Source organism: Myodes glareolus, chromosome 26, assembly GCF_982192425.1.
Source record: "Myodes glareolus chromosome 26, mMyoGla1.1, whole genome shotgun sequence".
Classification (NCBI taxonomy): Eukaryota; Metazoa; Chordata; class Mammalia; order Rodentia; family Cricetidae; genus Myodes; species Myodes glareolus.
In genome coordinates, this window is record NC_142051.1 from 25,427,682 (window position 1) to 25,454,385 (window position 26,704).

At 37.3% G+C, this 26,704-nt stretch overlaps 1 protein-coding gene across 1 annotated transcript in view; it reads left to right on the forward strand.

Moving 5' to 3' along the window:
- Mettl25 (methyltransferase like 25) overlaps nt 1-26,704 on the forward strand; it is an 87,221-nt gene that overhangs the window by 5,962 nt on the left and 54,555 nt on the right. The window contains exons 2-5 of the mRNA XM_048418152.3: nt 2,072-2,236; nt 3,959-4,065; nt 9,848-10,417; nt 12,730-12,877. Coding sequence (XP_048274109.2) covers nt 2,072-2,236; nt 3,959-4,065; nt 9,848-10,417; nt 12,730-12,877 — 990 coding nt within the window. The remainder of the gene's footprint in view (nt 1-2,071; nt 2,237-3,958; nt 4,066-9,847; nt 10,418-12,729; nt 12,878-26,704) is intronic.

Genomic DNA, 26,704 nt, shown 5'->3' on the forward strand with positions numbered 1-26,704 from the left:
GTCAGTATGGATGCCTGGGCAGTGTACTGTGGAGGTCAGAGAACAGCTGGCAGGAGTCAGTTCTAGCCTTCCACCATGAGGAGAGACTCTGCTGGTCAGAATGTGCAGCAAGCGCCTTTACCCATTGAGCCAACCTACCGGCTCTCCAGCTAATCTGTTTCACATGCTCTCTCCTAGCCTTTCTTACAAGAAACTGACCTGGGATAGCAATGTAGGTCATACAGACAAGGCAAGTGAAGCAGATACTGGAGGAAGATCAGGAACTTCCAGTAGAGGGAAGTGTAGGCAAAACAATCAAGCCACAGAATATGCAGGTGGAGCAGGCAACAGATTTTAAAAATGCATCTTTCCTCGTGGGGAAGAATATTTGCACACAACTGAGAAGTAACTAAAACTCAACAGCACTGTGGCTGGCATTGCCCCATGGTCTTCTCATGTGCTGGACCACACAAGAGAGTAAAGACAAGATCATTGGCCTTTTTCGTTCTTTTTGAATCTCTAAAAGCAGTGAATTGTGACTGTTACAGACTGAATCACTCAGCAAAAAATAACCTCAGCTGTGTTTCTGGGATCAAAAAACAATTAGTTGTTGAACTCTAGACTGAATAAACTGAGATTGAATTAAAGTATGTAATCCTTTAAAACTGACTGCTGTTGAAATGTGCTGCCACGCTAACTGAGGCTCCAATACCCACAATTTCTGGGGTGCTTGTAATGAGAAAAGCAAATTATTAGTTGAGGTCAAAGTGGAATATTTTCAAGAATTTTCAATAGGATAACTAATTTTTCCAACAGAAACACCACATTTCTCTCTGTTGGCATCATTGCCCAATAACTGACGGATATAATGGTCCTTCTGCTCACTGTGAGTTAATACTTTTATTCTATCACACTCTAAGAAACTGCTCCCCTGGAACCTTCAGATGTTGAGACTGCTCTTAAACCTAAAAGTCTCACTGAATAGTTGGCTGAGTTCTCCCTTCTGCATCATGTCTAAATATTTTGATATAGATTTTATTACTTTTGGTTGTATCAGTAAATTCAGCTTGTAAAATTTCCTAAAATCTTTATTAAATAAATTCACCATGGTAACCTTGTGGTTTTATTTTCTATTTAATTGATTCAAAAGTTGAAGTCACACAACTCTGCAATTATCTATTTAATAAATTTTTCACACATTATACCTCCAATTTAAGGGATGCTAGTTTTGAAAGGATATGAGCAGAAGCATATAATTTTATTTAGAATTTGAAGACATTCATTAGTTACATTGTTTTTAGTTTTGTCAGAGAGCAACAGTTTTCATTGTGTTTAAGTGGACATTTTAAATAGTAGATGTGCGTGTCAACTATGCTAGACAAGATGTCATGGCATATGTATTATGATGTTTGTTTGATTTTGGTAAAATCAATGTTGTTCCCTAGACTGTATGCTGCCCCTAAGTAAATGATTTACACACTTGGTTTAACAACTGGATTTGTTGGTTCTGTGAGATTGCTTTTATTTTGTTACATGTTGATTTCATTTATAAAAATACTTTTTAATGAATGGTTTCACTTGGACTGCTTTATCCATTCAGGTTTATAAACCACCATGGACAAATTGGAATGAAAACCTTAGAAATAAATTGTTGTCCCTTAACAATGGCATTGAAGAGTAAGACTGTGCAGTATGGTTCCACAGGAATAAGGAATAACAGTGTTTCAAAGACTAGCACCTTGAAATGCACAATTGAAGGTCGAAAAAGACAGCTCACAATGTAATGTAAACAACTAGATTACTATTCAGACTAGAAACTGCTGCTGTTTTTGCTCCTGGAAAACATAAAGACCAAATTTTAATTTGATCCTTAAAGACATGATTGGAGAAAATGCTAAAACCAGGTTTTGCAGAGGTCAATAATTTAAATAACAAATGCAAGGGAGTTATTAGAGATACTGACAAAAATCTAAAGTTAAAATCTTGTAATTTACTTAAAATCTTGTAACTTGCTGTAAAATCCCCATGGTTCATTTGTTATTTTAAAATCTCAAGCAGTTTAAATATCTTCCTTTTCTGTCCGATTTTTCAGGTTTTGTTGATCTCTCCAAAGTATTTTGTGAAACATCTCAGAAGCTGTTGAGTGTGGAAGCCTTTGCTCGGGCCGTCAAACACTACTCTGTGCAAAGCTTGGGGCTGTGCACTCCTTTTGAGCAGCTGCTTACAGCCCTTCGAGTAAATAAAGAACAGAGAACTGGTATGTGCGATTGTGATGTAGGCTTAAACCTTAAAGGGACTTGAGAATAGTACATGGCTCATGTGTACATCTATCCATTACCGTCTTTGTTGCTGGATATTACAAGCACTGATGAGTCAGCATGTATTGAGAAGGACAGGTTCTCTTATCCTGTATTAAGAGCACATACGGGTCTCTATGCTTTCGACTACATTAGTCTCTGGGTGTCTTTACCACAGTTAGTTTCAAATTCTCTAACATGTTTGTATTCTGCTACTACAGATGTCAAAATTCTTGCATTAGTTTTTATTGCTCTTAGTTAATGGTCTCTCTGGCTGGCTCTTTGGGAAGAATATGAGATGCTAAGAAGCACATACTTAGTGTTTGCTGGATCCAAAAGTGGATCCTCAGATCCTCAGAAACTTTCATTGTAAAGGGAGCTTGTCCCCATTCTGGTCCAATGTTTTCATTGTTGTTGTTTCCTTTATCTCTAAATATTTTAATGAAAATTATTTTATTATATTCCTCCTCGAGCCAAACAAAGGATTTGTTTGGGAAACAAAATTGGGAAATTGTGGCTCTGGGAAGGGCATTCTGGTGGTAATTGAGTTCATCAGCAATGTTGCTACTGGCATTGTATCCAGTGCCAGCTGTTTCTAACTGGCCTCAGCTGAGTGAAGCCTGGCCTTCTATCTGCCTTGTAAAACTCAAGGACTGTACGTTGGGTATCAAAGAGAAAGAACAGCATATGCAAACATGAAGCCATCACCAAGGTCTAGATGGATGTTGTCTTTGCCAGTTCAAGGCAGAGTAGGAATACAAGCTAGTGGCAGCTGTGCATGGAGGGACGCTCCTCCCCATCCTGGAGTCTCTCGCTCTTCTTTTCTGGGCAGGTATCTGTCAGCAGAATGCCATTGCATAATAACCATATACTCCTGGGAAGACTTTATTAGTAAGGTTTTACATTTTCCCATTGAAGAGGAAAAAAGCTTGGCCTACAAGCAGGCATGTCACAAGTGAATACTGCCATGCCATAGTAGACTTATTTATTTCTAACCCAGCCCTAAATTTCAGCTTGCCACTATCCAATTCCCACATTTCTGATTATGTTGAATACCTTGTTAGATGTGCTTTTTTATTCCATAAAATATGGTGTATCCTCTAAACTGCTGTGTTGTAGAATGTTCTCTGGTGCTATACACTATATCATAGAAAATAGTCACATGTGGCTGTTAACCTCTTGAAATGTGCCTAGTATAGCTCAGAAGTTTAGTTTGTATTTTGACTTCGGTAATTTTAAGTGTAAATAATCATGTGGTTGGTAGCCACTGCTTTGGACAGTGCAGGTGGTAAAGTGGCTCATTTGTCTGCTCTTCGATTGGGCAGTGTTTTTCTTATTGGTGTGTAGGACTTGGTTTTATCTTCATGCGTGTATATCAGGGATGTCTATTCCACGTTGTTACTTCTCCCTCTGTTAAAGCTGGTCTTTGATGAAACAGGGTTTTATAGTACAGTTTTGTCACTTACAACTAACTACTTGTTATATCAAGGAATGATTTTAATTATCTGTGGATTTTTTATTTTATTTATCTGAATCATAACTGTTAAACTAATAGAAATCACAGATATCACAATAGAATTTATGCCATTTTAATATTGATTTTAAAACCTGTGAATATCAGGTGACAACTCATTAAAATTCTCTTTAGTAACAGTATTTTAATTTTCTCTATTTTCATTCAGGTGAAAATGTGAAGGCAATTCAGTTTATGAACACAAAAAAATCCCATGAGGTTCAGGCAATGGCAGAGCTAATCTGCAGTATTGCTGATCACTGTGGTTTAAAGCAGGTGAGAAGATTTCCTTGTGTGTATTGTCCACTTTTGATGTCTCTCTGATTTCATTTTCTACTTTTCCGTATACTGGACTGCTGTTCCCCATCCCATGCCCTTCTCTCAACGTCCTCCTAGTGTTTATTTCACTTGCCAAATCTTCACTGAGAGATCTGCCACTAAACTGTACCAAACTCGAATAAAGTGAAGCTGTTTATTATTGTCCTTCATAACTTTATGCATTTGTATTTATATGAAACACTATGTAAACCAGCGTGGTTTGAATTTGAGATGCCACCCACAGACTCCTGTATCTGAACACTTGGTCCTCAGTTGGCGGTGCTGAAAGTGGAGGTTAGGGCAACTTTGGGAGGTGGAGCCTAGTTGGAGCCTTGCTGGAGGAACTATGTACTGGGGATGAAATTGAGGTTTGTAGTCTGGCCCCATTTCCTTTTCTTTCCCATACTCTGCTTCCTGAGTAAGGATGAAATGTGAGCCCTCATCGTCCTGATTACCAGGGAGCATGCCCTCATGCTCCGACTGCTGTGCCTTTCGACCATGATGGAGTTTATTCCCTCTGGAAGTATAGTCATTCCCCCAAAGTTGCTTCTTATCAAAATCTTTGATAATAGCAATAGAAAAGTAACTAATATAGAAATTGTTCCAGGAGTGGGGTCTTTGCTGTAATAATCCTGATCCTGTATCTTTTACGCCTTTGGACTATTTTGTGGAAGACTTTGGGGTGGAAAAGTCACTGTACTGTAACAGAGCTTAATAAACTATTGTAATGGGAACTTGGAAAACAGTAATGCTGAGAGAAGGGCAGAAAGTAGTCTTGTAGTTCATGGGGTTTTGAATAGAATCATGGACTCTATCATGCATTAGGCTACGGGCCATTCACGTGATATTTTGCAGAGAATGTGGCTACATTCTGCCCACTCATGAGAATTTGCTTAAGACTGAATTGAAGAGTTATGGACTAATTATTTTTGGCACAAAAAAAATTCAAAGTAGCATAACATTGAGTTTATGGCACTTTTTGCTACTGATTGCTCTTATACCGGCCTACAATGAAAGAGAGGCTATAATTGTTAAAGAAAATGGGAAGATTATGGTAGTGGTGAATGACTTTAATCCCAGCACTCAGGAAGCAGAAACGCAGGCAGATCTCTGTGAGTTTGATGCCAGCTTGGTATAAAATGTGAGTTCCAGAACAGTCAGGGCTCCACATAGAAACCCTGTCTTGAAAAACAGACAGATAGGCAAAAAAACAAAAAGAGGCTTCCTGTTCTATACCAGACTAATAGGAAAGGTAGTATATTTTTCAGTGTTCTCTATAGTTAATAGACCTTATGGAGTGAATCTATCTATCTGTCTATCTAGAGAGGGAATTTATTAGAGTGACTTACAGACTCTTGTCTAAGTAATCTAACAATGGCTGCCTATGAATAGAAGATCCAAGAATCCAGTAGTTCTGCAGTCCACAAGACTGGATGTCTCAGCTGGTTATCAGTTTAAACCAGTATATATCCCAAACAAGTAGACTCTAATGCCAGTGCGGGAATGGACTTGTTTCATTAAACTCATTACTAGGAATTTTTATGTTGTCTTGTGGTGCTCTAACAAGTGGCACAACCCCACGGAGGGGAAGTTACGCAGCCAGTGCCTCTGGAGTTGCCTCCTGGGCCTCTCTGTGAGCACTCACATGTCAGCTGCCACTCTTGGGAATCGAAAGCAGGCTCAGCAACTTCCCAGAGCTGGGGCAGAAAAAACAATGGATCAGACGCCAATGAAGACAAGTAGCCCAGGTGATCCAACCTCTCAGAATGCCTCTGTTACAGTTTCCTCAAAATTCTACAACCAGAAATACTTCAGTGCTGCTGACTGAGATGGCCTAGCCTCACAGACTGCTCCAGCCAAAACTTGAGATAAGCCCTATATTTTCCCACGACACTGAGACAAGATAACAGCTAGCTGTCTCAAGACTTGACCATTATCCCAGTTTTCTAAGGATTCAGTGTGACTAGATGTATGTTGAGGTCTTTGTTCCATTTGGGCTAGAGTTTTGTGCCTGGTGATACATATGGATCTACTTTCATTCTTCTAATGTTGATATCCAGTTATGCCAGTGCCATTTGTTAAAGATGTTTTCTGTTTTCCATTCTTTTTTCCAAACTACACCTGCTTGGGTCTTAGGTCCATTTGATTAAAAAATCTTTTCTCAACCTTTTACTCTGAAGTAATGCCTGTCTGTGAAGTTGAAGTGTGTTTTTTTGTATGCAGCAGAAGGATGGATTTTCTTTTTGTATTCATTCTGTTAGCCTGTGCCTTTTTATAGGCTAATTGAGTCCATTGATATTAAGAAATATTAATGACCAGTAATTGTTAGTTCCTGTTATTTTTGGTTTTGTTGGTGGTAGTGTGTGTGTTTCCCTTTGGGTTTTGCTGCAGTGGGATTATCTATTACCTGTATTTTTGTGGGTGTAACTAACTTCCTTGGGTTGGAATTTTTCTTTTAGTACTTTCAGTAAGGCTGGATTTGTGAATAGGTATTGTTTAAATCTGGTTCTCTTGTGGAATATCTTGTTTTCTCTGTCTATGGTGATTAAAAGCTTTGCTGGATATAGTAGTCTGGGTTGGCATCTGTGGTCTCTTACTGTCTGCAGAACATCTATATAGCACCTTCTAACTATTAGAGTTTCCACTGAGAAGTCAGATGTAATTCTGATGGGTCTGCCTTTATATGTTATTTGGCCTTTTTCCTTTGCAGCTCTTAATTTTCTTTCTTTATTCTGTGTGTTTACTATTTTAGGTTGGGGAAGTTTTCTTCTATGATTTTGTTGAATACATTTTCTGTGCCTTTGAGATGGACTTTTTCTCCTTTTTCTATCCCTATTTTTCATAAATTTGGACTTTTCATAGTATCCTAGATTTTCTGTATATTTAGTGTTAAGAATTTGTTGGATTTAACATTCTATTTGTCTGATGAATCTATTTCCTCTCTATCATCTTCAACACCTGAGATTATATCCTATATTCTGTTGGTTATGCTTGCATCTGTAGTTCCTGATAATTTACCCAGATTTTCCCTTTCCAGAATTCTCTTGGTTTGTGTTTTCTTTACTGCCTCTATTTTAGTTTTTTTAGGTCTTGAACTGTTTCCTTCACCTGTTTGATTATTTTTTCTGGCTTTCTTTTCTTTCTTTAAGAGATTTGCTGATTTCTTCCACTTCTTCATTTTTTTCCCTCCATTTCTTAGGAGAATTTTCATTTCCTCTTTAAGGGTCTCTATTATCTTCATAAAGTTATTTTTAAGGTCATTTTCTTCTGTTTCATCTGCATTGGGGCACTGTAGTCTACCCATCTCTTCCTTCAATCAGTACAGGTGGAGCCTGTGCTTCAGGGGGTTATTCTTCCTCCAGATGGTACCTGTGGGGCCTGTGGCTTATGTGTTTGATTATTCTTCCTCCATGTGCAGTTGGGGCTCGTGACTGTGGTGATCACATGTACTGTGATAGGTGGGGCTGTGCCGCCAGTGCTTTCTAGTGGTCGCTCCTCCAGGTGCAGGCAGGTGGGACCATTGTTCTGGTAGGTGCTCATGTAAAAGGGATATTTAGGGATGTGAGGAAGCTGCTGCCAGATCCCTGGGACTTTGGTTGGGTATGGGTGGGGCTCAGGATGTGCCTCTATGGGTTAGGGCCTAGAGTATGGTCCTCCATCCCAGAACCCAGAAACTCACCTCCTCCAGGATCCTGTATATGTTTATACTCTTGTTTTAAGGTATTTTTGTATATTGATACAAATTTAAGGTTTTTTTTTTTTTGTTCTGCTGTATATATGTTTCTACTCTTGTTTAAGGTATTATACCTTTGCAGGTCATTTAACAATGTAATATAAATTTCTAGTTCTTGAAAGTTATTATTGTAAACTATTTGGGATGATTAAGAAATACTGGTTAGTAGTTAGTCATCTACAATCAAATTTGTGGCCATGTTAGGCACATTTTTAAGGTCAAGCAGAAATATACTTTAGATAGATAGATGGTCTTCAAACACTTCAGAGATTTACAGAAAATGACATTTTAATGTTTTAATAGCATAAGGTTTTTCATGACAGTGAGACATATCTTCTTCTGTCAGTCCCATAACATAAAGCTTTTCTTGACCATGAGACACATTTGCTCCTGGCAGCACCAATCTACTTCAGGAAAGGATGTTCAACATTGAAGAATTCCATGTGAAGTTTGCTTGTGGCAAAGTTAGCCACTGGGCCAAAAGCTACCCTTGCCTGGACTTCTGATATTATGTTGTCCAAATTAAACAAAAAGAACAGAAAAGAAGGTGGCTTCTGAACTTTGCCAAGTCAAAGTAAGACAGTCCTTCAAATTTTCCTGCTTCACAGAAAAGTCTGTCAGATATTCTATGCCTCAAAGTCAAAGATGAATGCTCCAGTGTTGCAGAGGAATTTTGGGTGACTGTCCAGGAAGCCAACTGTTTGTCATTTCTATAATTTTGGAAGTTTTCTTCTTTGTATTTCCTGTTTGCTTGGGTAATATTATTTTTTTCTCTGATCTCTGATGGAGGTGAAGATGAGATAGTTAAGAAAAGATAATGTTGGGGGGCTGGAGAGATGGCTCAGTGGTTAAGAGCATTGCCTGCTCTTCCAAAGGTCCTGAGTTCAATTCCCGGCAACCACATGGTGGCTCACAACCATCTGTAATGAGGTCTGGTGCCCTCTTCTGGCCTGCAGACATACACACAGACAGAATATTGTATACATAATAAATAAATAAAATATTATTAAAAAAAAAGAAAAGATAATGTTTCCTTCTTACCAAATTCAGAAAAGAAACTCAGAAATGAAATGTAAAATATGTAAAATTAAGAGACAAAAAGCCTTAAGCAGTTTATCTAAGAAAATGTTTTTAAGTTTAAAAAGATATTTTCAGGATGATAATTCAAGTTATGATAGAAAATGGTTTAGGAATAAAACTTTAGACTCATTAAGATAGGATAGATAATAAAGTAATTTGTCAAATACAAATGGGCTGGACATCATAAATGTACTTCTTATTTGATAATTTTTCTTACTGTATATAGTTTTTCTGTATTAGAGTTAAAACTGTTCCTTTTTATTTAGACAAAAGGGGGAAGTGTTGTGGGATATTTGTATACTGTGTGAAGATGTGTTACTGTGATTGGTGTAATAAAAGGCTGAACAGCCAATATAGCTAGGTAGGAGGTATACTTGGGACTTCCTGGAAGAGATAGAACTGTGGGAAGGAGAAAGGCAGAGTTGCCAGCCTGATGCGGAGGAATCAGGATGGGCAGTACAGAGATGAGTCAACTGCAGTCTTGCTTTAAAACTTTTATTTCAAAATGTCCATTGCTGTGGTGTTATCTGTGTGCTAATGAATCTCTGTTAGTTTCTCTTTACTTTTTGCCTTGCTACATTGCTTAGCTCATCTGTTATTTTTGGTGACTTTTAAATATATTTTTTAGGATTTACTTTGCACACAATCATGTCATATATGATAAAGTCATGTTTTTGTCCCCACTTTCAAATACTATGTCTATTACTTACTTGTTGCTTTGATTTACTATGCTATCTGGAACTGGAAAATGTTAAATAAAAATGATCAGTGATTGGTTTTTAATAGAAATCAAATATTAAAATAACAAATGTAGGAGATTATATAAATGATATATTACATTTGTTTATTCATCTTAATAAAATATCTGGAATGTTTCTACTACCAACAGACTAAAATCCTGAATTCATTCTTTCTTGTATTTCTCAGATAATTGATGTGGGCTCTGGTAAAGGCTACCTAAGCTCCTTTTTGTCCTTAAAGTATGGTTTAAATGTCTACGGCATCGATTCCTCAAATTCTAATACTCACGGAGCTAAGGAGAGAAATAGGAAGTTGAAGAAACATTGGAACCTGTATCATCGTCAGATGAGAGAAGATGCCAATGGACTGACATTGAAACCACAGAAAGGAATAAAAGCGGAAAACAGTGAGAGGGCACTGAAGAACGGCCTTGGGAATCAAGACATGTCTGCTGGTGCTGTGCTAGAGTTCTCAGAGTCAGCAGTTTCAGTCCTTAGAAAACAGCAAGGAAATCTACATGCTCAGCCACTTGAAGAAGGAAATTTGTGTTTTGAAAATGCCTTTTCTCTCGTGGACTTTCTGCCTATTGACGCCGTTGAACCTACTTCATCACAAGTGCACAATGCAGAAATGTCTGAAGTGAGGAAACAGAAAAGAAATACGACATCTAAACCAAGCGACCCAAGTATATACTCACCACTGACCTCTTTTATCACTGCTGATTCAGAGTTACATGACATTATTAAAGATCTGGAGGTGAGTCTACTTCTGAATCCTCTAGCTTGCAAGAATGTTGTCAACATAGACAACATAGACTATAGTATGAATAGCTTATTATTCTGCTAATATGACATTATCTGGCATAGCAGTCCTAAAGATCAAGAATAAAATGCTAAGCTGACTTTCTTTGTACCCACAACTATCCAGATTTAATGAGGACATACTATGCAATGCAAAACCCTTTCCTCATTTTACTTTGAAAGAGCTATTACAGAGACTTGTCTGTAAGCCAAATTATCTTATCCACAATTCAGAGATTGTTAAAATTCTAGTCCAAGAAAAGTTATTATGTTAAATCAGTATTTACCAAAGCTCCTACAGATTATCTATCCTAGTTCTTTTATAAGACACAGTATCTTTTGAAGTTAATATTATTCTTTTTTGATTTTTAAGAATCTTCCTAAAAGACATGGCTAAAGAAAGTACTAGAATTCTTTGTACATTCTAATCTTTGTTTTTTATGGCTTTTACAAAGGGGCTTCCCCCACAGAGATTTTTTTTGTGATTTTATTCTTATTTTTAAGTTATGTATATATGTATGTGTCTCTGTGTGGCATTGTGCATGTTAGTGTAGCAGCTTCATAGGCCAGAAGAGAGGGTAGATGCTATGAATCTAGAGGTATAGTTGGGCAAGGCACCCAACCTGCATCAAGTGTAGTATATGCTCTTTATCCAATGAGTGCCTCCCTCCTGCCAGATACATATAGAAGATACCAGTTAAAGGAAACATTAGTCCTCATTAACAATAGAAGGAGTAATTAGGTTAGCTGGTTAAAATTCAAAATTTAGTTTATTTTGTCACTCCAGTTTTTCAGAATCGTCTTGAGTTCATATTACTAGAAGTGTGTGACCTGAGCTTGGTAACACACACCATGGATAACAAAGACGGAAGCAGGAGGATCCTGAATTCAGGGACAGCCTGGGCTATGTAAGAAGACATTCTTATAAGGAGTCTATAACAAACTGAAAAGTTAAATAAATTTTCAAAGTCATATTTATGTCACACTAGACTCTAAAGCCAGCTATCTGTTTCTCAAGTTTATGTTCTTAGTGATAGTCATATTTCATTTGTATAATTAGACTTATTGGTAATTACCCAGTTTTTTGATAACTCTTATTTAAACAGTGTCATCAGTATTTGTTTGTTTTGAGACAGAGTCTTGCTATGTAAGCCCAGCCAGCCTATAACTCATTATGTAGTCCAGACTAGCCTCAAGCTCATGGCAATGCTTTTACCTCAGCCTCCTGAGTGCTGGAGCTGTGGTCTCATTACTACTGTGCCTTTCCAGCTAATTCTAACTGGTGCTATAAAAATTAAGCTGTTGGCTGAATAGTTCTTTACATAGCATTTGGAGAATATGATGACTTTTTTATGTTGTGAAAATAAACCTGAGAAATTGGTATGACTTTATTTATATGATAAATCTAATAATAATGTGATCCATAGAATGTCTCTATTTAAGGGTATCTCCTTAAAACCTTAATAGATAATGCAACTTCTCTAGTACCAAACGACAAAATTATGTGGACACAAATTGTCTACATGAAAAGTCTGATTTGCTCCTCCTTAATTCAACTTTATGATTCATGTTAAACAAAGCCATAATAGATTCAGCTGTGGATGATTGGTAGTTGACAGAATTCTCTGCATGTATACTCAGTTGTAATCAATTTCATGTGAGTACATTTACTATGATTTGAGTAACTGGAAAAAGAATTTCATAAGACAATTTTTGCATAAAATTCATGATAGAAAAGTGAGAGCAAAAATACATATCTTGATTTTTATATTATTAAATCTGATTAATGAATAAGCTAAACATATTGGCATGTTAGAAATGACAATTTTGTACCTTTTATGTTTCTTACAACCATGTTTTACAAGATGGGCAGCCTAAATAAGTTCAATCAATGAAAGAAATTTGACTGGTATATTCATAGTATCTCATAAACATCTCAAATCTTAGGTTTATTGAGTAGCTGCATTTTTCATCCAACCTTAGCCTTTAATTTGTAGTATCGAGCTGTTAAGCAAATATTAGTTATAAAAGAGAAGAAAAATACAAATGAAGAAATTAAAGAAAACAAAACAAAAAACCAGAAGCTGTAGGAAAATGTGGCTACTTTAGCTAAAAGAAACAATTGCTTAGTTTGCATACAAAGTGATACGTAATACCTTTTGTGTAGAATTCACCACTTAAAAGTTCACATATTTGAAAAGACACTTGAAACCTTCCCTTGCATAGTTTTAAACCCTCCTTTTTCCCCCTTTTGCCTTGTATCTAAAGGACTGTCTAATGGTGGGTCTGCATACTTGTGGTGACCTTGCACCAAACACTCTGCGGATATTTGCATCCAAGTCTGAAGTCAGAGGAGTTTGCAGCGTGGGTTGTTGCTATCATCTTTTATCTGAAGAATTTGAAAACCAAGATAAAGGTAGTAAATATTCTCTGTGTCATAATTCTTATTTATTTCAACTATTATGGCTACTTTTTATTTCTTTTTTGGCCATTATTGTGTCTTGATTGATGTGTCTTGTTTTGTTTTTGGGAAACAATTTCACTGTGTAGTCTTGAATGTCCTATGACTCCTTATAAAGGCCAGGCTGCCCATCAGAGATCCCTCTGCCTCTGCTTCTGCCTGCTGGCATTAGAGGCATGTGCCACCATGCCCAGCCATTATTACATTTAGGATAACAAAATTTTTTCTTGCAAATCTAGCATTAATAATGTTAAGGAAGTTAGATACAATATCACTTTTATATTTTATTATCATTTCTTTGGCTATAAAATGGACTTACTGAACACTAAAAATTTTGCAATACTTGAAATCTCACTAATATCTGATGTATATCTTGTAGGACTTATGTATATAAATGTTTGTTTTGCTTTTACTGATTATAATCTCCATTTGACTGTGATAGTTTTCTCCATTTCTAAAGAATTCATATTTTTTAAAAGAAAAATCAGCATACTTAGACTTCTATGAGCTTAGAAAGCTTTAGTACTGTTATTTTATTAGAATAGTAATATTCAGTCTGTGCTCTCTGGACTCTGCCTACAGAGAAAAATGATAAGTGTGTTGACAGCTTCTAATGTAGCATTTGGTTGGTACCTTTTATGATAAATCTATCTATAGAATAGAGCTTCAAAACTGCTGTTTTAAATTTGTTTCAAAATAGTTTTTAGGGTATTAATAGTAGCAGTTCTCTTATATATTAGTTAGTATTTTAATCATATTAAGTTTGAATAGGAAATTGTGATGGTTTGAAAAAGAATGATCTCCATGGGCTCATAAATTTGAATGTTTGATCACTAGGGGAATGGCATAGGATTTTGAAACCTCAGTGCCCACTTCCAGTCGCACCCTCCTCCAGTAATATAACCCAGAGTCCACCAACGGGGGTTGGGCAGACTAGTTAGTGACTCTGTGGGGACCATTCTCACTCTAACCACCACCTCCCAAAGAAAAACTTGGTAATGGACCATTAGACAGTGTACATGGCTTCTTGTGTACACAATTAACCATAGCCACTTAAATATTTTAATAAGGATGAATACTATATTGAGTTTAAGGGAGTATTTCAAAGAAGTCATTAAGTATTGAAGCAAAACACTATTTTCTGTCACAGTAGCTGCATTTTATACAAGTGGGGAAGAAGATATCTTAGTTACTGACCCATTGCTATGAAGAAATACCATGACCATGGCAACTATTATAAAAGAAAGCATTTAATTGGGGTTTGCTTATAGTTTTAGAGGTTTAGTCTACTATCAGCATGGTGGGGAGCATGTTGGCCCTTGGCAGACATGGTAGCCAAAAAGAGTTCTGCATCAGGATCTGAAGGAAACAGAGAGAGCTACTTGGCCTGACGTGGTTTGGGCTTTTTAAATCTTAAAGCCCACCCTCAGTGAAACACCTACTCCAACAAGGCCACACTTCCTAATCCTTTCCAATAGGCCCACTCTGGTGACTAAGCATTCAAATACACGAGCCTATATGGGCCATTATTCAAACCACTACCCGTTTTCAAGGTGCTAGACTTATACTTTAGGTATAATAGAGGAGGAACATGGGAGTGGCTCATGAACGTCAATACCCGAGGAAAGGGCTAAGACACTAACTAGGTGACCAGCAAGCATTCATTGAATGACAGCTGTTTCCACTCTGTTTTGAATGTTGATAATACAAAATATGTGAGATTCCATCTTTACCTTTGAAAAACTTTTTTCGAAAATAAAAAGCAACTTAATTCTAGGAACCTTTCTAATAACTTTAAAAGTTATAAAACTCATTTAATTTAGCCTAGGAAATGGAAGAACAGAAAAGAAATTAAATACAAAGTCACTATGCACATTATTTTTGTTTTTCATCTGAGTCTTTCTGGAATAAAGATATACAAAGTTCCACACACTTTTTGTGTTATATTTTAGCAAAAAAAGACATAAACCATCCTGCTACCATACATTTCTTCGTATACTTTGATATATTTCTGTATCTGTAGAACATATTCTCTTATTCTTTTGTTGATGACTCCAAAATATTTATGTCCCATGCTTCTATGGTCCTAGAATGTTTGTTTAAGAATTATGGTTGTTCTAATGAACAAGTATAGGTAGATGGTAGTTGTGGTTTGAAAAAAATGGTCTTCAAAGGGAGTGGTGCTTATTAGGAAGTGTGGCCTTGTTGGAGTGGGTGTGGTCTTGTTGGAGGAAGTGCGTCACTGTGGAGGTGGGCTTTGAGGTCTCATGTATGCTCAAGCCATGCCCAATGAGACAGTTCACTTCCTGTTGCATGTGAGATCAAAATGTAGGAATCTCAGCTTTTTCTCCAGTATCATGTTTGCCTACATGCTGAAGTATTCCACCATGATGATAATGGACCAAACCTCTGAAAATGTCATCCATCCCATTAAGTGTTTTCTTTTGTAAGAGTTGTCATGGCCTTGGTGTCTCTTCACAGCAATAGAGACCCTAAGATAGAAGTTCCTTTTACTGTGTGGAAACCACCAAATGTGACACCAGTGCTCAACTCTGGTTTCTTCTAACATCAACTTCAGTTGTATTATAAGTGGTCTGCACGGCTGTAAATATAGTGTGTGTTTTATGTGATCTATAAGACAGTATTGTAGCCGTAGCAGAGAAGCATATCTATTTCAATCTGAGAGGATAAAGGCATGTTCCAGTTCAGCTGTGTGCGGTACCTTTGGAAAGATTGACAGTTTAGTCAGGTAAGGAAATAGAGGATACTCCAGTAGAACAGTGCCCAAGCTGGTGATTGTATAAAGTCAGACCTCCTCCGTTTTTATTTGCATGGTCACTGTTTCTCTTCGTAGTTGTCTGTCCTGTCATGTTCTTACTCTGCCTCCCTTGTGAGCAATAACTGTCTTACTGTCTGTTTCATTGAGTTAGTGAGGCATAATTTTTATAGTAAATGAATCCTCTTTTATATTTCCATTTACTTTATAGACTATTTTCTAAAGAATTTCTTGGTTCACTTAATTTGTTTAGTTTGTTTTGTTATTCATAAACTAATCTTTGAATGTTTTGAGTAAGCTCACTGAAGAAAATTGCTGGTTGTTTGTACCCTAGAAATGGAAACCGCTGTTAACAGATTCTCAAGCACCAGTCTTAGACCTTGCCTAGATATAGGAAGCTCTGTCCTCTCTACCGATAGAGGAAGTTACCATTGTTCAATGAGTTTTTTGGATGTTTGTGGTCCTAAGATAGACAAAAAGAATTATGAAAATATGTCCTCAGAGACAACCACACGCTCTCATTTTCTCTCGCTGTGGCCTTTGTTGTTTCATGGGAGGACCTTCCTGTGAAGAGCATCTTACCTACAGAGAACCATTGATGCTATCACATAGGTATAATCAGCTTTGGTTGGGTCAAACAAATGTGTCCATCTTAGTGTTACCTGTTCTTCTCATAATACCTGAAACGAACAGAGAGTTGGGAGTTGTGCTTGTCAGGAAAGCAGTGCAAATGGAAGGACAGTGGTCTGACTGACGTTTGCAATGGGTGGAGCTATATGCAGCGTGAGTGACTACAAAAGCCTAGACATCAGAAAAACAGTTGTACAGCCAGGAAAAAAAGTGTACAAATCCAAGTAGTAAGCATAGTAACACCCTTGGTTTATGTTTTAGTTTTACCTGCACTGTTCTTTATGTTCTGTACAGAGCCAGGTAGATTTGGGAGCCAGATAGATACTTCCACCTTTTCCCATATTGCACTTTTATTTTCTTACCATATCCCCAGAGTAGTAAAGGAAATGGATAACCATTCCTGCAGTTTTTATAGCAGTGCTTCTTAACTCGGGTTGTACCACTGAATGAAGTTTGTCACTCTAGGATACTGGAGAACTGCCTATGGCCACCTGAGGGTTAGCCTCCAGGTACAAAACTTGAATATATGTAATTTAAGAAATTCCATAAGTAGTTCTAATGAATACTACTTTGAAAAGAAGGAATTTATTGTTATTATTATATTATAAGACACAGAATTTGAGAAAATGCTTTGTAGAAATATGTTTCAGAAAATACACCCAATATTTTAACTTTTCCTATGCATAGACTTAGGTGGGCTTTATATTCAGATGCCCTTTGCAGATCAGAACCTAAAGTTGAGCTACAAGACCACAGCAAGACATATCAAAGTGAACGTGTAGAAAGCCAGACTCATCATTGTTCCTAGCAGAACCCTCAGAACAGGCCTCTAGACTTTTAGCAGACACACGTTCAAGAAAAGGAAATTGGGTTGTAAATCTGGAGTGATAGGTTCAAAACTAGACGGATTGATGGAGGAAAGCCTGAAACCAGCATGGAGTATCTGTGACAGTTAATTTTTATTGTCAGCCCCGTGAGAATTAGACTCACCCTGGAGACAAATCCCGGGTGCAGCTGTAAGAGATTATCTAGATTGGGTGGTGAGAATAATGAAATGGGAAGACTCCCCCTTAATGTGGACAGTACCATTGCATGCCATGGTATTCTTGACTGGAGACAAAGGAGAAAGCAAGAGAAGCACAGCATTTGTTGCTTTCTGCTTCCTGGCTGTGGATGTAAAGTGACGGGTGCATTAACACCCTGCAGCCAAGATTCCCATGTATGTACCGTTGAATGGGAGCCAAAATAAGCAGCTTTGTTACAAGGAAACAAGCAACTAAGAGAGTATCCAAGGTACTTATGGTACCACTAGCATTTTGATAGCTTACATTTCTTTATTGGTAAACATATAGATGTGTGAGTTGTGTGTGTGTGTGTGTGTGTGTGTGTGTGTATGTTAAACGACCAATGGAATATAAATGTAGCCTTACTTTGTGTATGTAATGTACACCATATGGTCCTGGTATTCCTTTTAAATTGTTGTAGTTTTTTTTTATGTATGTGTTTTACTTCCATGCATGTGTGTGCACATGTGTCTGCAGTGGTCAGAAGAGGGCATTTGATCCCCTGAGACTTGAGTTAGAGATGATTCTGAGCAACCATATGGGTGCTGGGAATCAAACCTGGGTCCTCTGCAAGAGCTACAAGGTTCTTAACAACTGAGCTAGCTATCCAGCCCTAGTACTGGAGTTATTTACAAAATTAGAAATATATCACTATATTGTTTAGTAATTATATTAAAACAATTGGCTTTGCAGGGCAGGGGGTTTGTGTGGAAAGGGTAGCATAATTCCTGTCTGATGTCAAGCTCTAGAGTCCATAGATCCCTGTCCCAGAATGGACAAATACGTTATGTGTCCCTTGCCTCATATCTTAGCCTTCTGACCCTTTGTCCTCACTTTATTTGAACAGCTGTTTTTAAGTTGACTTGGTGTATAAATTTGAGTTGTTAATGGTCTTACCCGGTTTAGTAGAAGACTCTGGTATATACTCTGCAACTTTTTAAGATTTTTATTGACTATGTAAACAGTATGTGTCTTGCATGAATATATTTACCCAATAACACTGTGGTAGACCATAGAGGTGGTCTGTCATGAATATGAGTTTTCAGAGAAAAAAAAAACCCAATGTTCTGTAAGTCATTATAATACTAAATTTATACCATATGTTTTTAAAAGTGGTTTTAGATATTTTACGTTGTGAGCCAGTAGCCCCCAAGAGAATGTTAAGTACAAGAAACAGTTTTATTGCAGTGCACTATAGAATATTTTTTCCAAAGTTTAACTGTTAACTAATGTTTTAATATTTTGTCTTGATATAGATTATTGCCATAACTAATTGAAACAGTCATATTATCTCTTCTCCTAAAAGGAGTAAGTTGTTTTATTTTTGTTTTGTTTTTTAAACATTTCAATACAACCTGTTTTTTGGTTCCTGTATAAATGGAAATGGAATACGATGAAAGAGACCTGAACTGACCCAGATCCATACATCTCTTCCTGATAAGGGAACCTTAACCTTGTCCAGATATCATTGACCAGGGACATAAAGATACATTAGAACTAAGTGAATCTCATTTATTCTCAATTATGCGGATTCAGCTGAGTTAGAAGACGTGTGACATGATGGACAGTGTCGAAGCGTGGGAGCACAGCTCCAAGTGCGAGTTTCTGGCTCTTTTTTGTTTTGAGTGAGTTTTTGTTGTGCCTAATGTGTTTAAATTTATTATTAGTATGGAGGACGGCGAGAAGATACCATGGCTCCTGTGCAGATGTCAGAGAATGACCTTGTGGATTCTATTCTGATTTTCTACCCTCCCCTGGGTTCTCAGCATGAGCTCCAGTTGTCAGGTGCAGCAGCAGTTGTGCTTACTGCTAAGCCAGCTCACTGGCCCTCTTGTTGCTCCTAAGCACCGGACATCTGCCGTGGTTAGCTTTTGTCTTGTATATGTGTTTGTTCAGCCTAACAGAATGACCTGCATCTGCCTACTGCCACATTAAAGTGTCAGTGCTCTGAATGAGCACCACAGATCAGTCTGAGGGGCATATGGATGGTGATAAGTTTGTGTGACAATTTCAGTGACTAGAGAGTACTGTGGAGTAGAGAAAGGGCTGGGATACTGAGTACTGTGGAGTAGAGAAAGGGCTGGGATACTGAGTATTGTGGAGTAGAGAAAGGGCTGGGATACTGAGTACTGTGGAGTAGAGAATGGGCAGGGATACTGAGAGTACTGTAGGAGTAGAAAAAGGGCAGGGATACCAAGGATATCAGGACCCACAGGTTGAGAACTGCTGATCTAAAGAGATCTGGAGGTTGAATAAAAGTATGCTGAGCATATCATTTGAAAATCTAACATAGCTGTATAAAGCGAACGTTTCTTATGTTTCTTCACAGCTATAGTTGCGCGGGTGTTGTATAAAGCATTGTTATATGCATTATGTATAAGTTCCAGCTTTCTTGTTGAAGCAACTAAGTCACCTCATCTCTGCTAACATTCCAACCACTGACATCTGTGAGTGCACTTTTCCTTCTGAAACTTAGATTTTTTTTCCAGATTTTAAATTCCTATGATGAAGAGAAAATATTTTTATTAGCTGATCTACCATTATGCCTATGACATTACTAGACTTGTAAGAGAATGCTAATGCAATATTTAAGAAAATAAAATTTTGAAACAAATTGTGATTAATTACATTTTAACTAATTAATTTTTATTGAATTATTGTTGGTCTTTCTAAACATCATCAATATTTAAAATGAAAATGTTTAACAACCTGTACTTTAAAACTACTTTGAAATTAAAATGAGAATTATGAAAGTATGAGAAGATATGACATATTTACTAAACCCAGTGCATAGCAGTTAGGAAATCACTAATACTAGTTCAATAAAGAATAATGCTTTGTGGAATATTCCTTTACACTGTGTGAATATATATCACTGTGATCGGTTTAGTAGAAAAGTTAAATGGCCATTAGTGGGCAGAGAGAATGCTGGGGAGCAAGGGCAAAGTCAGAAGGAGACACCATGAGATGCAGAGCAAGCAGGATGGGAAGGATGTACATGAGGTAAACAATCCTTGGGGCAGCACACAGATTAATAGAAATGGGTTAATTTAAGTTATAAGAACTAGCTAAAAATAAAGCCTAAGCTATCAGCCAGGTATTCATAATTAGTATTAAGTCTCTGTGTGGGTATTTGGGAGCTTTTTGACTTGACAGAGCTTGCCAGTATGAAATGAAAAACTTCTACATTGCTTAGGGCTAGGGATCATTCAACAAACTGAGCGCTCTCTCATAGTTGTCTCTGCTAGGTATGAGGTGTAACCAAGCAAAGTTAGCTAAATAAGCTTACAACATGGTAGACTTTGTTATAGGCAAGAAAAAACAGTGGCAACACAGTGTCAGGTGCTCTAGTGTCTCAGGGTAACGATGTGTGAGGGTTGTAGTCATCATACACCCCATCTTCAGTCTTTCTTTTTTCCATATTGCTGTGATAAAATACCCTGGCAAAGGCATTTTAAGGGAGAAAGGGCTTATCTGGCTATGGTTGCAAAGGAAGACAATGCAGCATCATACAGCAGGCAGCGGAGGCTTGGCAACAAGAACAGGAAGCTGACTGGCTGGTCACATTGCATTCACACTTGCGAAGTAGGGGTGAACAGCAGGTGAGGCCAGGTTTTAAAGCCTCAAGTTCCACATAGTGGCCCACTTCTTCCATTAATGCTCTACTTCCAAAAGATTCCACAGTGTTCTGAGACAATGCTGCTAGCTGGGGAGCAGGTGTGCAGAGAGACGAGCCTACATGGACCATTACCCATCCCTACCCTCCACACAGTGTGGTCTTAGAGCTAGGAAACAATCTGTGTTAGAAGCAAAGAGATGGTAGCTTCTAAATTTCCAAAGGAGTGCAGAAACACTGTTCAGGAGAGACAAGTTGACTTCTCATTTTCTGTGCTGTCCTTGAATAAATCAGCTCGCCTTTGTAGCGCTTCTGTAAATTAGTGTAGGAAGACGAAATTACCTGGGATGATCTCTTGTGGCGGAAATGATATTGGTATTTGATTTGAATACAGCTTTCTAAAGCAGCTTTGTTATTTAAACTTAACTTAGCTTATTTTTATCGAACATTTTGACTTAGTTTTGTCTCATTTTCCTAATTATACTGGCTTTCCATAGCCAGATATTCTGATCTCCTGCTGGGATTTTTTATTTTGTTCATTCTGTGAAATTTAAAAATACCAGTGTTATAGTGCCCATAAGTTTCCTGTTCCTCAAGGTTTTTATGTGTGGTTTCTACCCACAGCAAATACATATTTAAACTTTCATCTTCCTAATCATCAATATTAAGTTTATTTAGTAGTTAGCTGGCCAGTTAAAGTGTCAGGACCTGTCTTAGGTTAAAAAAATATCAGAGCCGATTAATCTTGTTATTGTTCTTTGAAAGCTAAAACAGGTAGATAAATTGTATTGCCAACTTGAGCGACAATTACTTATATAGCTTTTCTTTCGTAGCGTATTACTTTTCTTTTTAAAGCTGGACCTATGTCACGAAACTCGTTTGGCAGTTGGCAGGGGGCACATGCCAGTGTTTGTAGTTCTGTTTGATGTTCTCTGGGCAGTTCCTTCACACTAACAGCGGTGGCTGATCTCAGTCAGCTGTGTGTTTTCTAGACTGTTGGCATGGATTTATTTTTTGCCCTGTGGCATCTTTTAAAAATGGATCTTTAATACAGTGTCCTCCTTTTTTACTTTAGCTTGCACCTCATTATTTCCTCTAATTACTGTAAAATGTTTTTGAAGCTTTTGTAGGTTGGGTATATTGAGCACAAAAATGTCCGGCTTATGCTCGTTTGTGGTTAATAAAGGAAACCAAGAGTATAAATGAATAAATCTAAAAGAAAAGATATCAACTCAGAATTAGTAAAGAAAGGCCTGAGGAGATGGCTCAGTTGGTAAAGTGCTTGCATGAGGATGCCATTTTGGTCCCGGTGTGTGCTTACTTGGGTGGTGACAGCACGTAATCTCACACAGGAGGCAGGGCACCAGGATTCCTCTGGTTCACTGAGCAGCTCCTAGCCTGATCAGTGAGCCCTAGGTCTCAGTGATGGATCCTGTCTCAAAAAGAATGCAAAGTAACGTGTTCCTAAGGGATACCAAACTTGGTCTCTGTCCTCCATCTATGTGTACCTGGACAGACGTATGCACCTGTGTACATACAGGTACCCACAGCACACAGCAGTAGTAGTAAAGAGAAGTGATTCCAACTGTATACATAAACAAATACTAAAGTTAATAGAGTTGGCAAATAGCCCTTAACAAAAACTCGTTTACAGTAAATTGCATTTATACGAAGATCTGGATTTGGTTACCTTAGAGAATGTTCTTGAAATATATATGCTAAAAATACTTTGCATTTGTTTTTTTCTGAGGAAATCATACACTAATTGTCTAAATTTTATCCTTTTTTTCTAAAGCAACAAAATTAAAAATATAGCCTAATCTTTAATATTAGTATAAAGGTTATTCAAAGGTTCCACATATATCTTAATATAGTTTGTTTATTTGTTTATTTAGTCAAAATCAGATTCTTGCAACAGAGGGAACTTCTGTCATACAAAGTGATATACCCCCATTAGGGAGCTGTTGTTACAGTGTATGCTAGAATAATGCTGTTTTCTCTTAGTGCCTGAGTTGTGCCAATGAGTAGTCATGACTGAAAATATAAACCAGTAGTATCTGGACTGGAACCCACCCAGACATTTTTAATCTAGATAGAGCTCTAAGTATGTGTACCTTTTCCCTGGTTCCTCCTCACACAAGGGTGGGAAGTTTGATTGACTTAGTCTACCAATTCAAATTTCAGTCTCTCACCAGAGCTCCATCATAGACATATCCAGAAATATGCACATCTTGTAGCACAGTCAAAACAGTTTCTAAAGAGAGAGAAATCAGAAACAGTAGAATATTCTTTTACTGTTACCCTGATGGCCATTATCAAGATGACCATTCTGCCATTGCAGTTTTCACCTTTAAAATATTCTTTGAAGCAAAAGCATATTTTTGGAACCTATCTTCTAGGTAATCAAAGTCAGGAAGGATGAAACGTACTTAATTCATATTTACAGAATGAACCCATAACATTGAGCATGTGCCCATCATGTTGAGTTCTAGGACCCGTGTCTAGTAACCCCTTTTCAACCTGAATCATTGTTAGCATTTCCATGTAAAGTATTTTTTAAAGATACCACATTTTTATACTCCTTTTCACGAGCTAGGAGAACTTTTTTAAACTTACTTTTTAATTATGTATTTTTCATCTTACTGTAAGGTTATGTAAAGTTTATTGTTATACTTTATTATATTCTTTATTATGCTTTAGAGTGTAGGTATGATATAGTCTGTGGTTTAGTTACGACTTTCCTTTTAGCTTTAATCTATTTGAGAAAGCAGTAACTTCTTATTATTTTAGAAATCTTAGAAATCTCATTAAATTTATTTTTAGATACTGTTTCCAGTGCCATTTGAAACAGCCTTATTTATAAGCTTAAATGATTTAATGCAGGTGGAAAAAAATTAAAGAACCTTAAAAAACTTACCATATACTTGTATGGATTCTGATGCTAATTTAAAAGCTGAAATTCCCAAGGTAGATTTAAATGAGCAGTTCAGAGATGCACTCTTTACGTGTTAGTCCATGTGTGATTCATGATCAAATGTATTGTTTACATCTATGAAATTGACAAACAGTAAACAAAAATATTTTTTAAAAATTAAAGAAACAATAAAATAAATTTACTTAAAAATGATTAAATAGACAAACCACCAAACTCTTGAGTAGAAGAATTTTAGAGTAGGCTTATGGCATTGCTAACAGTATTGGTTTGATGGTGTCTTGAATATGTGTAATAATAGCCATGTGCCAATTAGTATACATTAAATATAAACCAATTTTATATGCATTCATGCCTCAATAAAATATTATCAAGAAAAAATGTATTGTAAAAACACATATCAGACAAAATTCAGGAAAACGAAAAAATATTCATTTGCTAGTTCAGGTTCTGGTATGTAGAGAACAGTAAAAAACATTGTTTGATGATATTTGTTACACATAGATGTTTATATATGCATAAATATATGAAAATAGAACTTGTTGAGTCCATTATTTTATGTTTGTATTTATATGGTTATAGAAAAGAATAAGGTTACATACATTATTTAGGAATTGTATATTTAGTAATATGCACCAAAGTAACATTCATTCAAAATCAAAAAGTGCAAACCTGTCAGAAACTGGGTCTTTCTAAATGTCCTCAGTTTAATGAGTGTCCCAGATCTATTGACTAATGTCCTTGAGGCAGTATCAACACCATGGAAAAACACACAGGAGAAAGACTGTCATACAAGCTACAGCCAGAATGTTGCAGCCCCAAACTAAGGGATGACAACGCTTTCCAGCAGTCAGAAGAAACTTGACTAAGGACAATGCTTTACACTATGTGGCTGTGAGAACCACTGACGCCAGAGACTAATGGGGGTCATGTTATTGCGTACTGCAGTGCAGGTAAGCAGACCTTAGGAAAGATCATAAGCAGATTGTGGGCCTCATGCCCACTTCATACAAAATACTTATAGAGTAAGTTTGGATTATTTGCCTGACATTATGCTTGTGAAGGTATGTGTGTAAATAAGGTACTCAGTCACCCAGCAAATGGTTTACTACCAATTACACACTGCCTACATATTTCACATTTGCTTAAAAACTACAAGCATTTGACTTCATACGTCTTTCTTCAAATAAAATATAAAACGGATGTAGAAAGTATTAGGATTAAGCTAAGAGAACATTTAGCACAGATAGACAGCAATTAGCAGCAAGGTGATATGAAGGGAATTAAACCCACAAATAAGAGACAGTGGTGTCATGGACACCAAACAAGACTTGTTTAAGGAGAGAGTATCAAAACCTCCTAAAAATTTATAATGAGAAATCAGTCATTGAATTTAGGGCACATCCCCAATATGATTTTCTGTTAGCTAACTAATTTGCGAAGACTCAGTCTTGGGTCTGGGAAAATGTATAGTGATTAAGAACATTTGCTTCTCTTATCAAGGAACCAAGTTGTAAGCTTTTGTACTTTTTTGTGGACATTTGAATCTCGAAATAGGTGCGCACTTTTTCTGATTTGAGCCCATGAGAATGGACGACCGTCCTAGGAGTTAAAACATATGACATATATATAAAGAGACTGGACTCATCTGCCAAGGAGCAAACGGCAAATGGCAGCTTTATTAAGCATAAGTCGGGTATATATACTGTGGGGCAGAAAGACACCAGCCCCCCATCAGGAACAAGGAAAGAGAAAAGTCAGGGGGCAGCACCCAAGGTCAGAGAGCAGCTGAACAGAGAAAAGAGGAAGCCAGGTGGGCTTGCTCATGCTCAGAGAAAAGCTGACCCGGGAACCTTGCCTGCGGGTGAGAACCTTGCTTGCAGGTGGAATTACCATGACAGAAGAGTTCTCTCTAAGCTACACCCTTGGGCCATAGGCAAAATTAACATAACAGGAGAGGGCAGTTCTATGCTACACCCTCAAGCTGATGCAGTGGAACCAGGAAGCAGAACAGCCCTGCAAAGCGTCTCGGGAAAAATGGGGAACCTGTGTACCTACAAGTCTCCCTTTAAATATATATAAAATATGATGACTAGTAGCTGTCTTAGGCATGTCGGTCGTTGGGTTAGATCTCTAAACCCGTCTACGGGAATGTGTTTAGGTCCAAACGCACCCCCTGTCTTAGGCGAGACCGCCCCCCCCGTGTAATAAATTTGTCATTGTTTTATTAGTCATATATTGAATTTAGTCATATTTATGTTGAAAGATATTTTGAGGCGAATGCCTATTAGGGTCAGGCCGTGGCGGACCTGAAGCCATTGGCCAGGTGAAAATGTTTTAGCATACATATGAGAAATTTTGGAAGAGACTGTGCTTGCACAGTGTCTGAAACGTTTTGTTTTGAATAGAGCCCTTTGAGTAAGGCTATGGCATCGGCAAATGGGACCCCTGGAATGACTAATTAAATTAAATTAAAATTAATTAGTAATTTTGTATTTTGGGGTCCGAGAAAAGCAGCAAAATCTTATCCAGCGACCAGCAGAGGTCAAAATCCATATCTAGTTTGTAAAGATCAACAAAAGCATCCAATTGAGAATTTAAATTAATTTGAATGTTTATGGTATTTTTGTTTGACCGGCAGGGTTTTTGTCGCGAGTATTTAATGTTGTAATCTAGGGTAGGGAGAGTAGCTGTTTCCCCTCAGGGGGTAGAGCAGCCTTGGCTAAACAGGCAGATTAAGGCAGAGCAAAGATAGGAAGCTGGG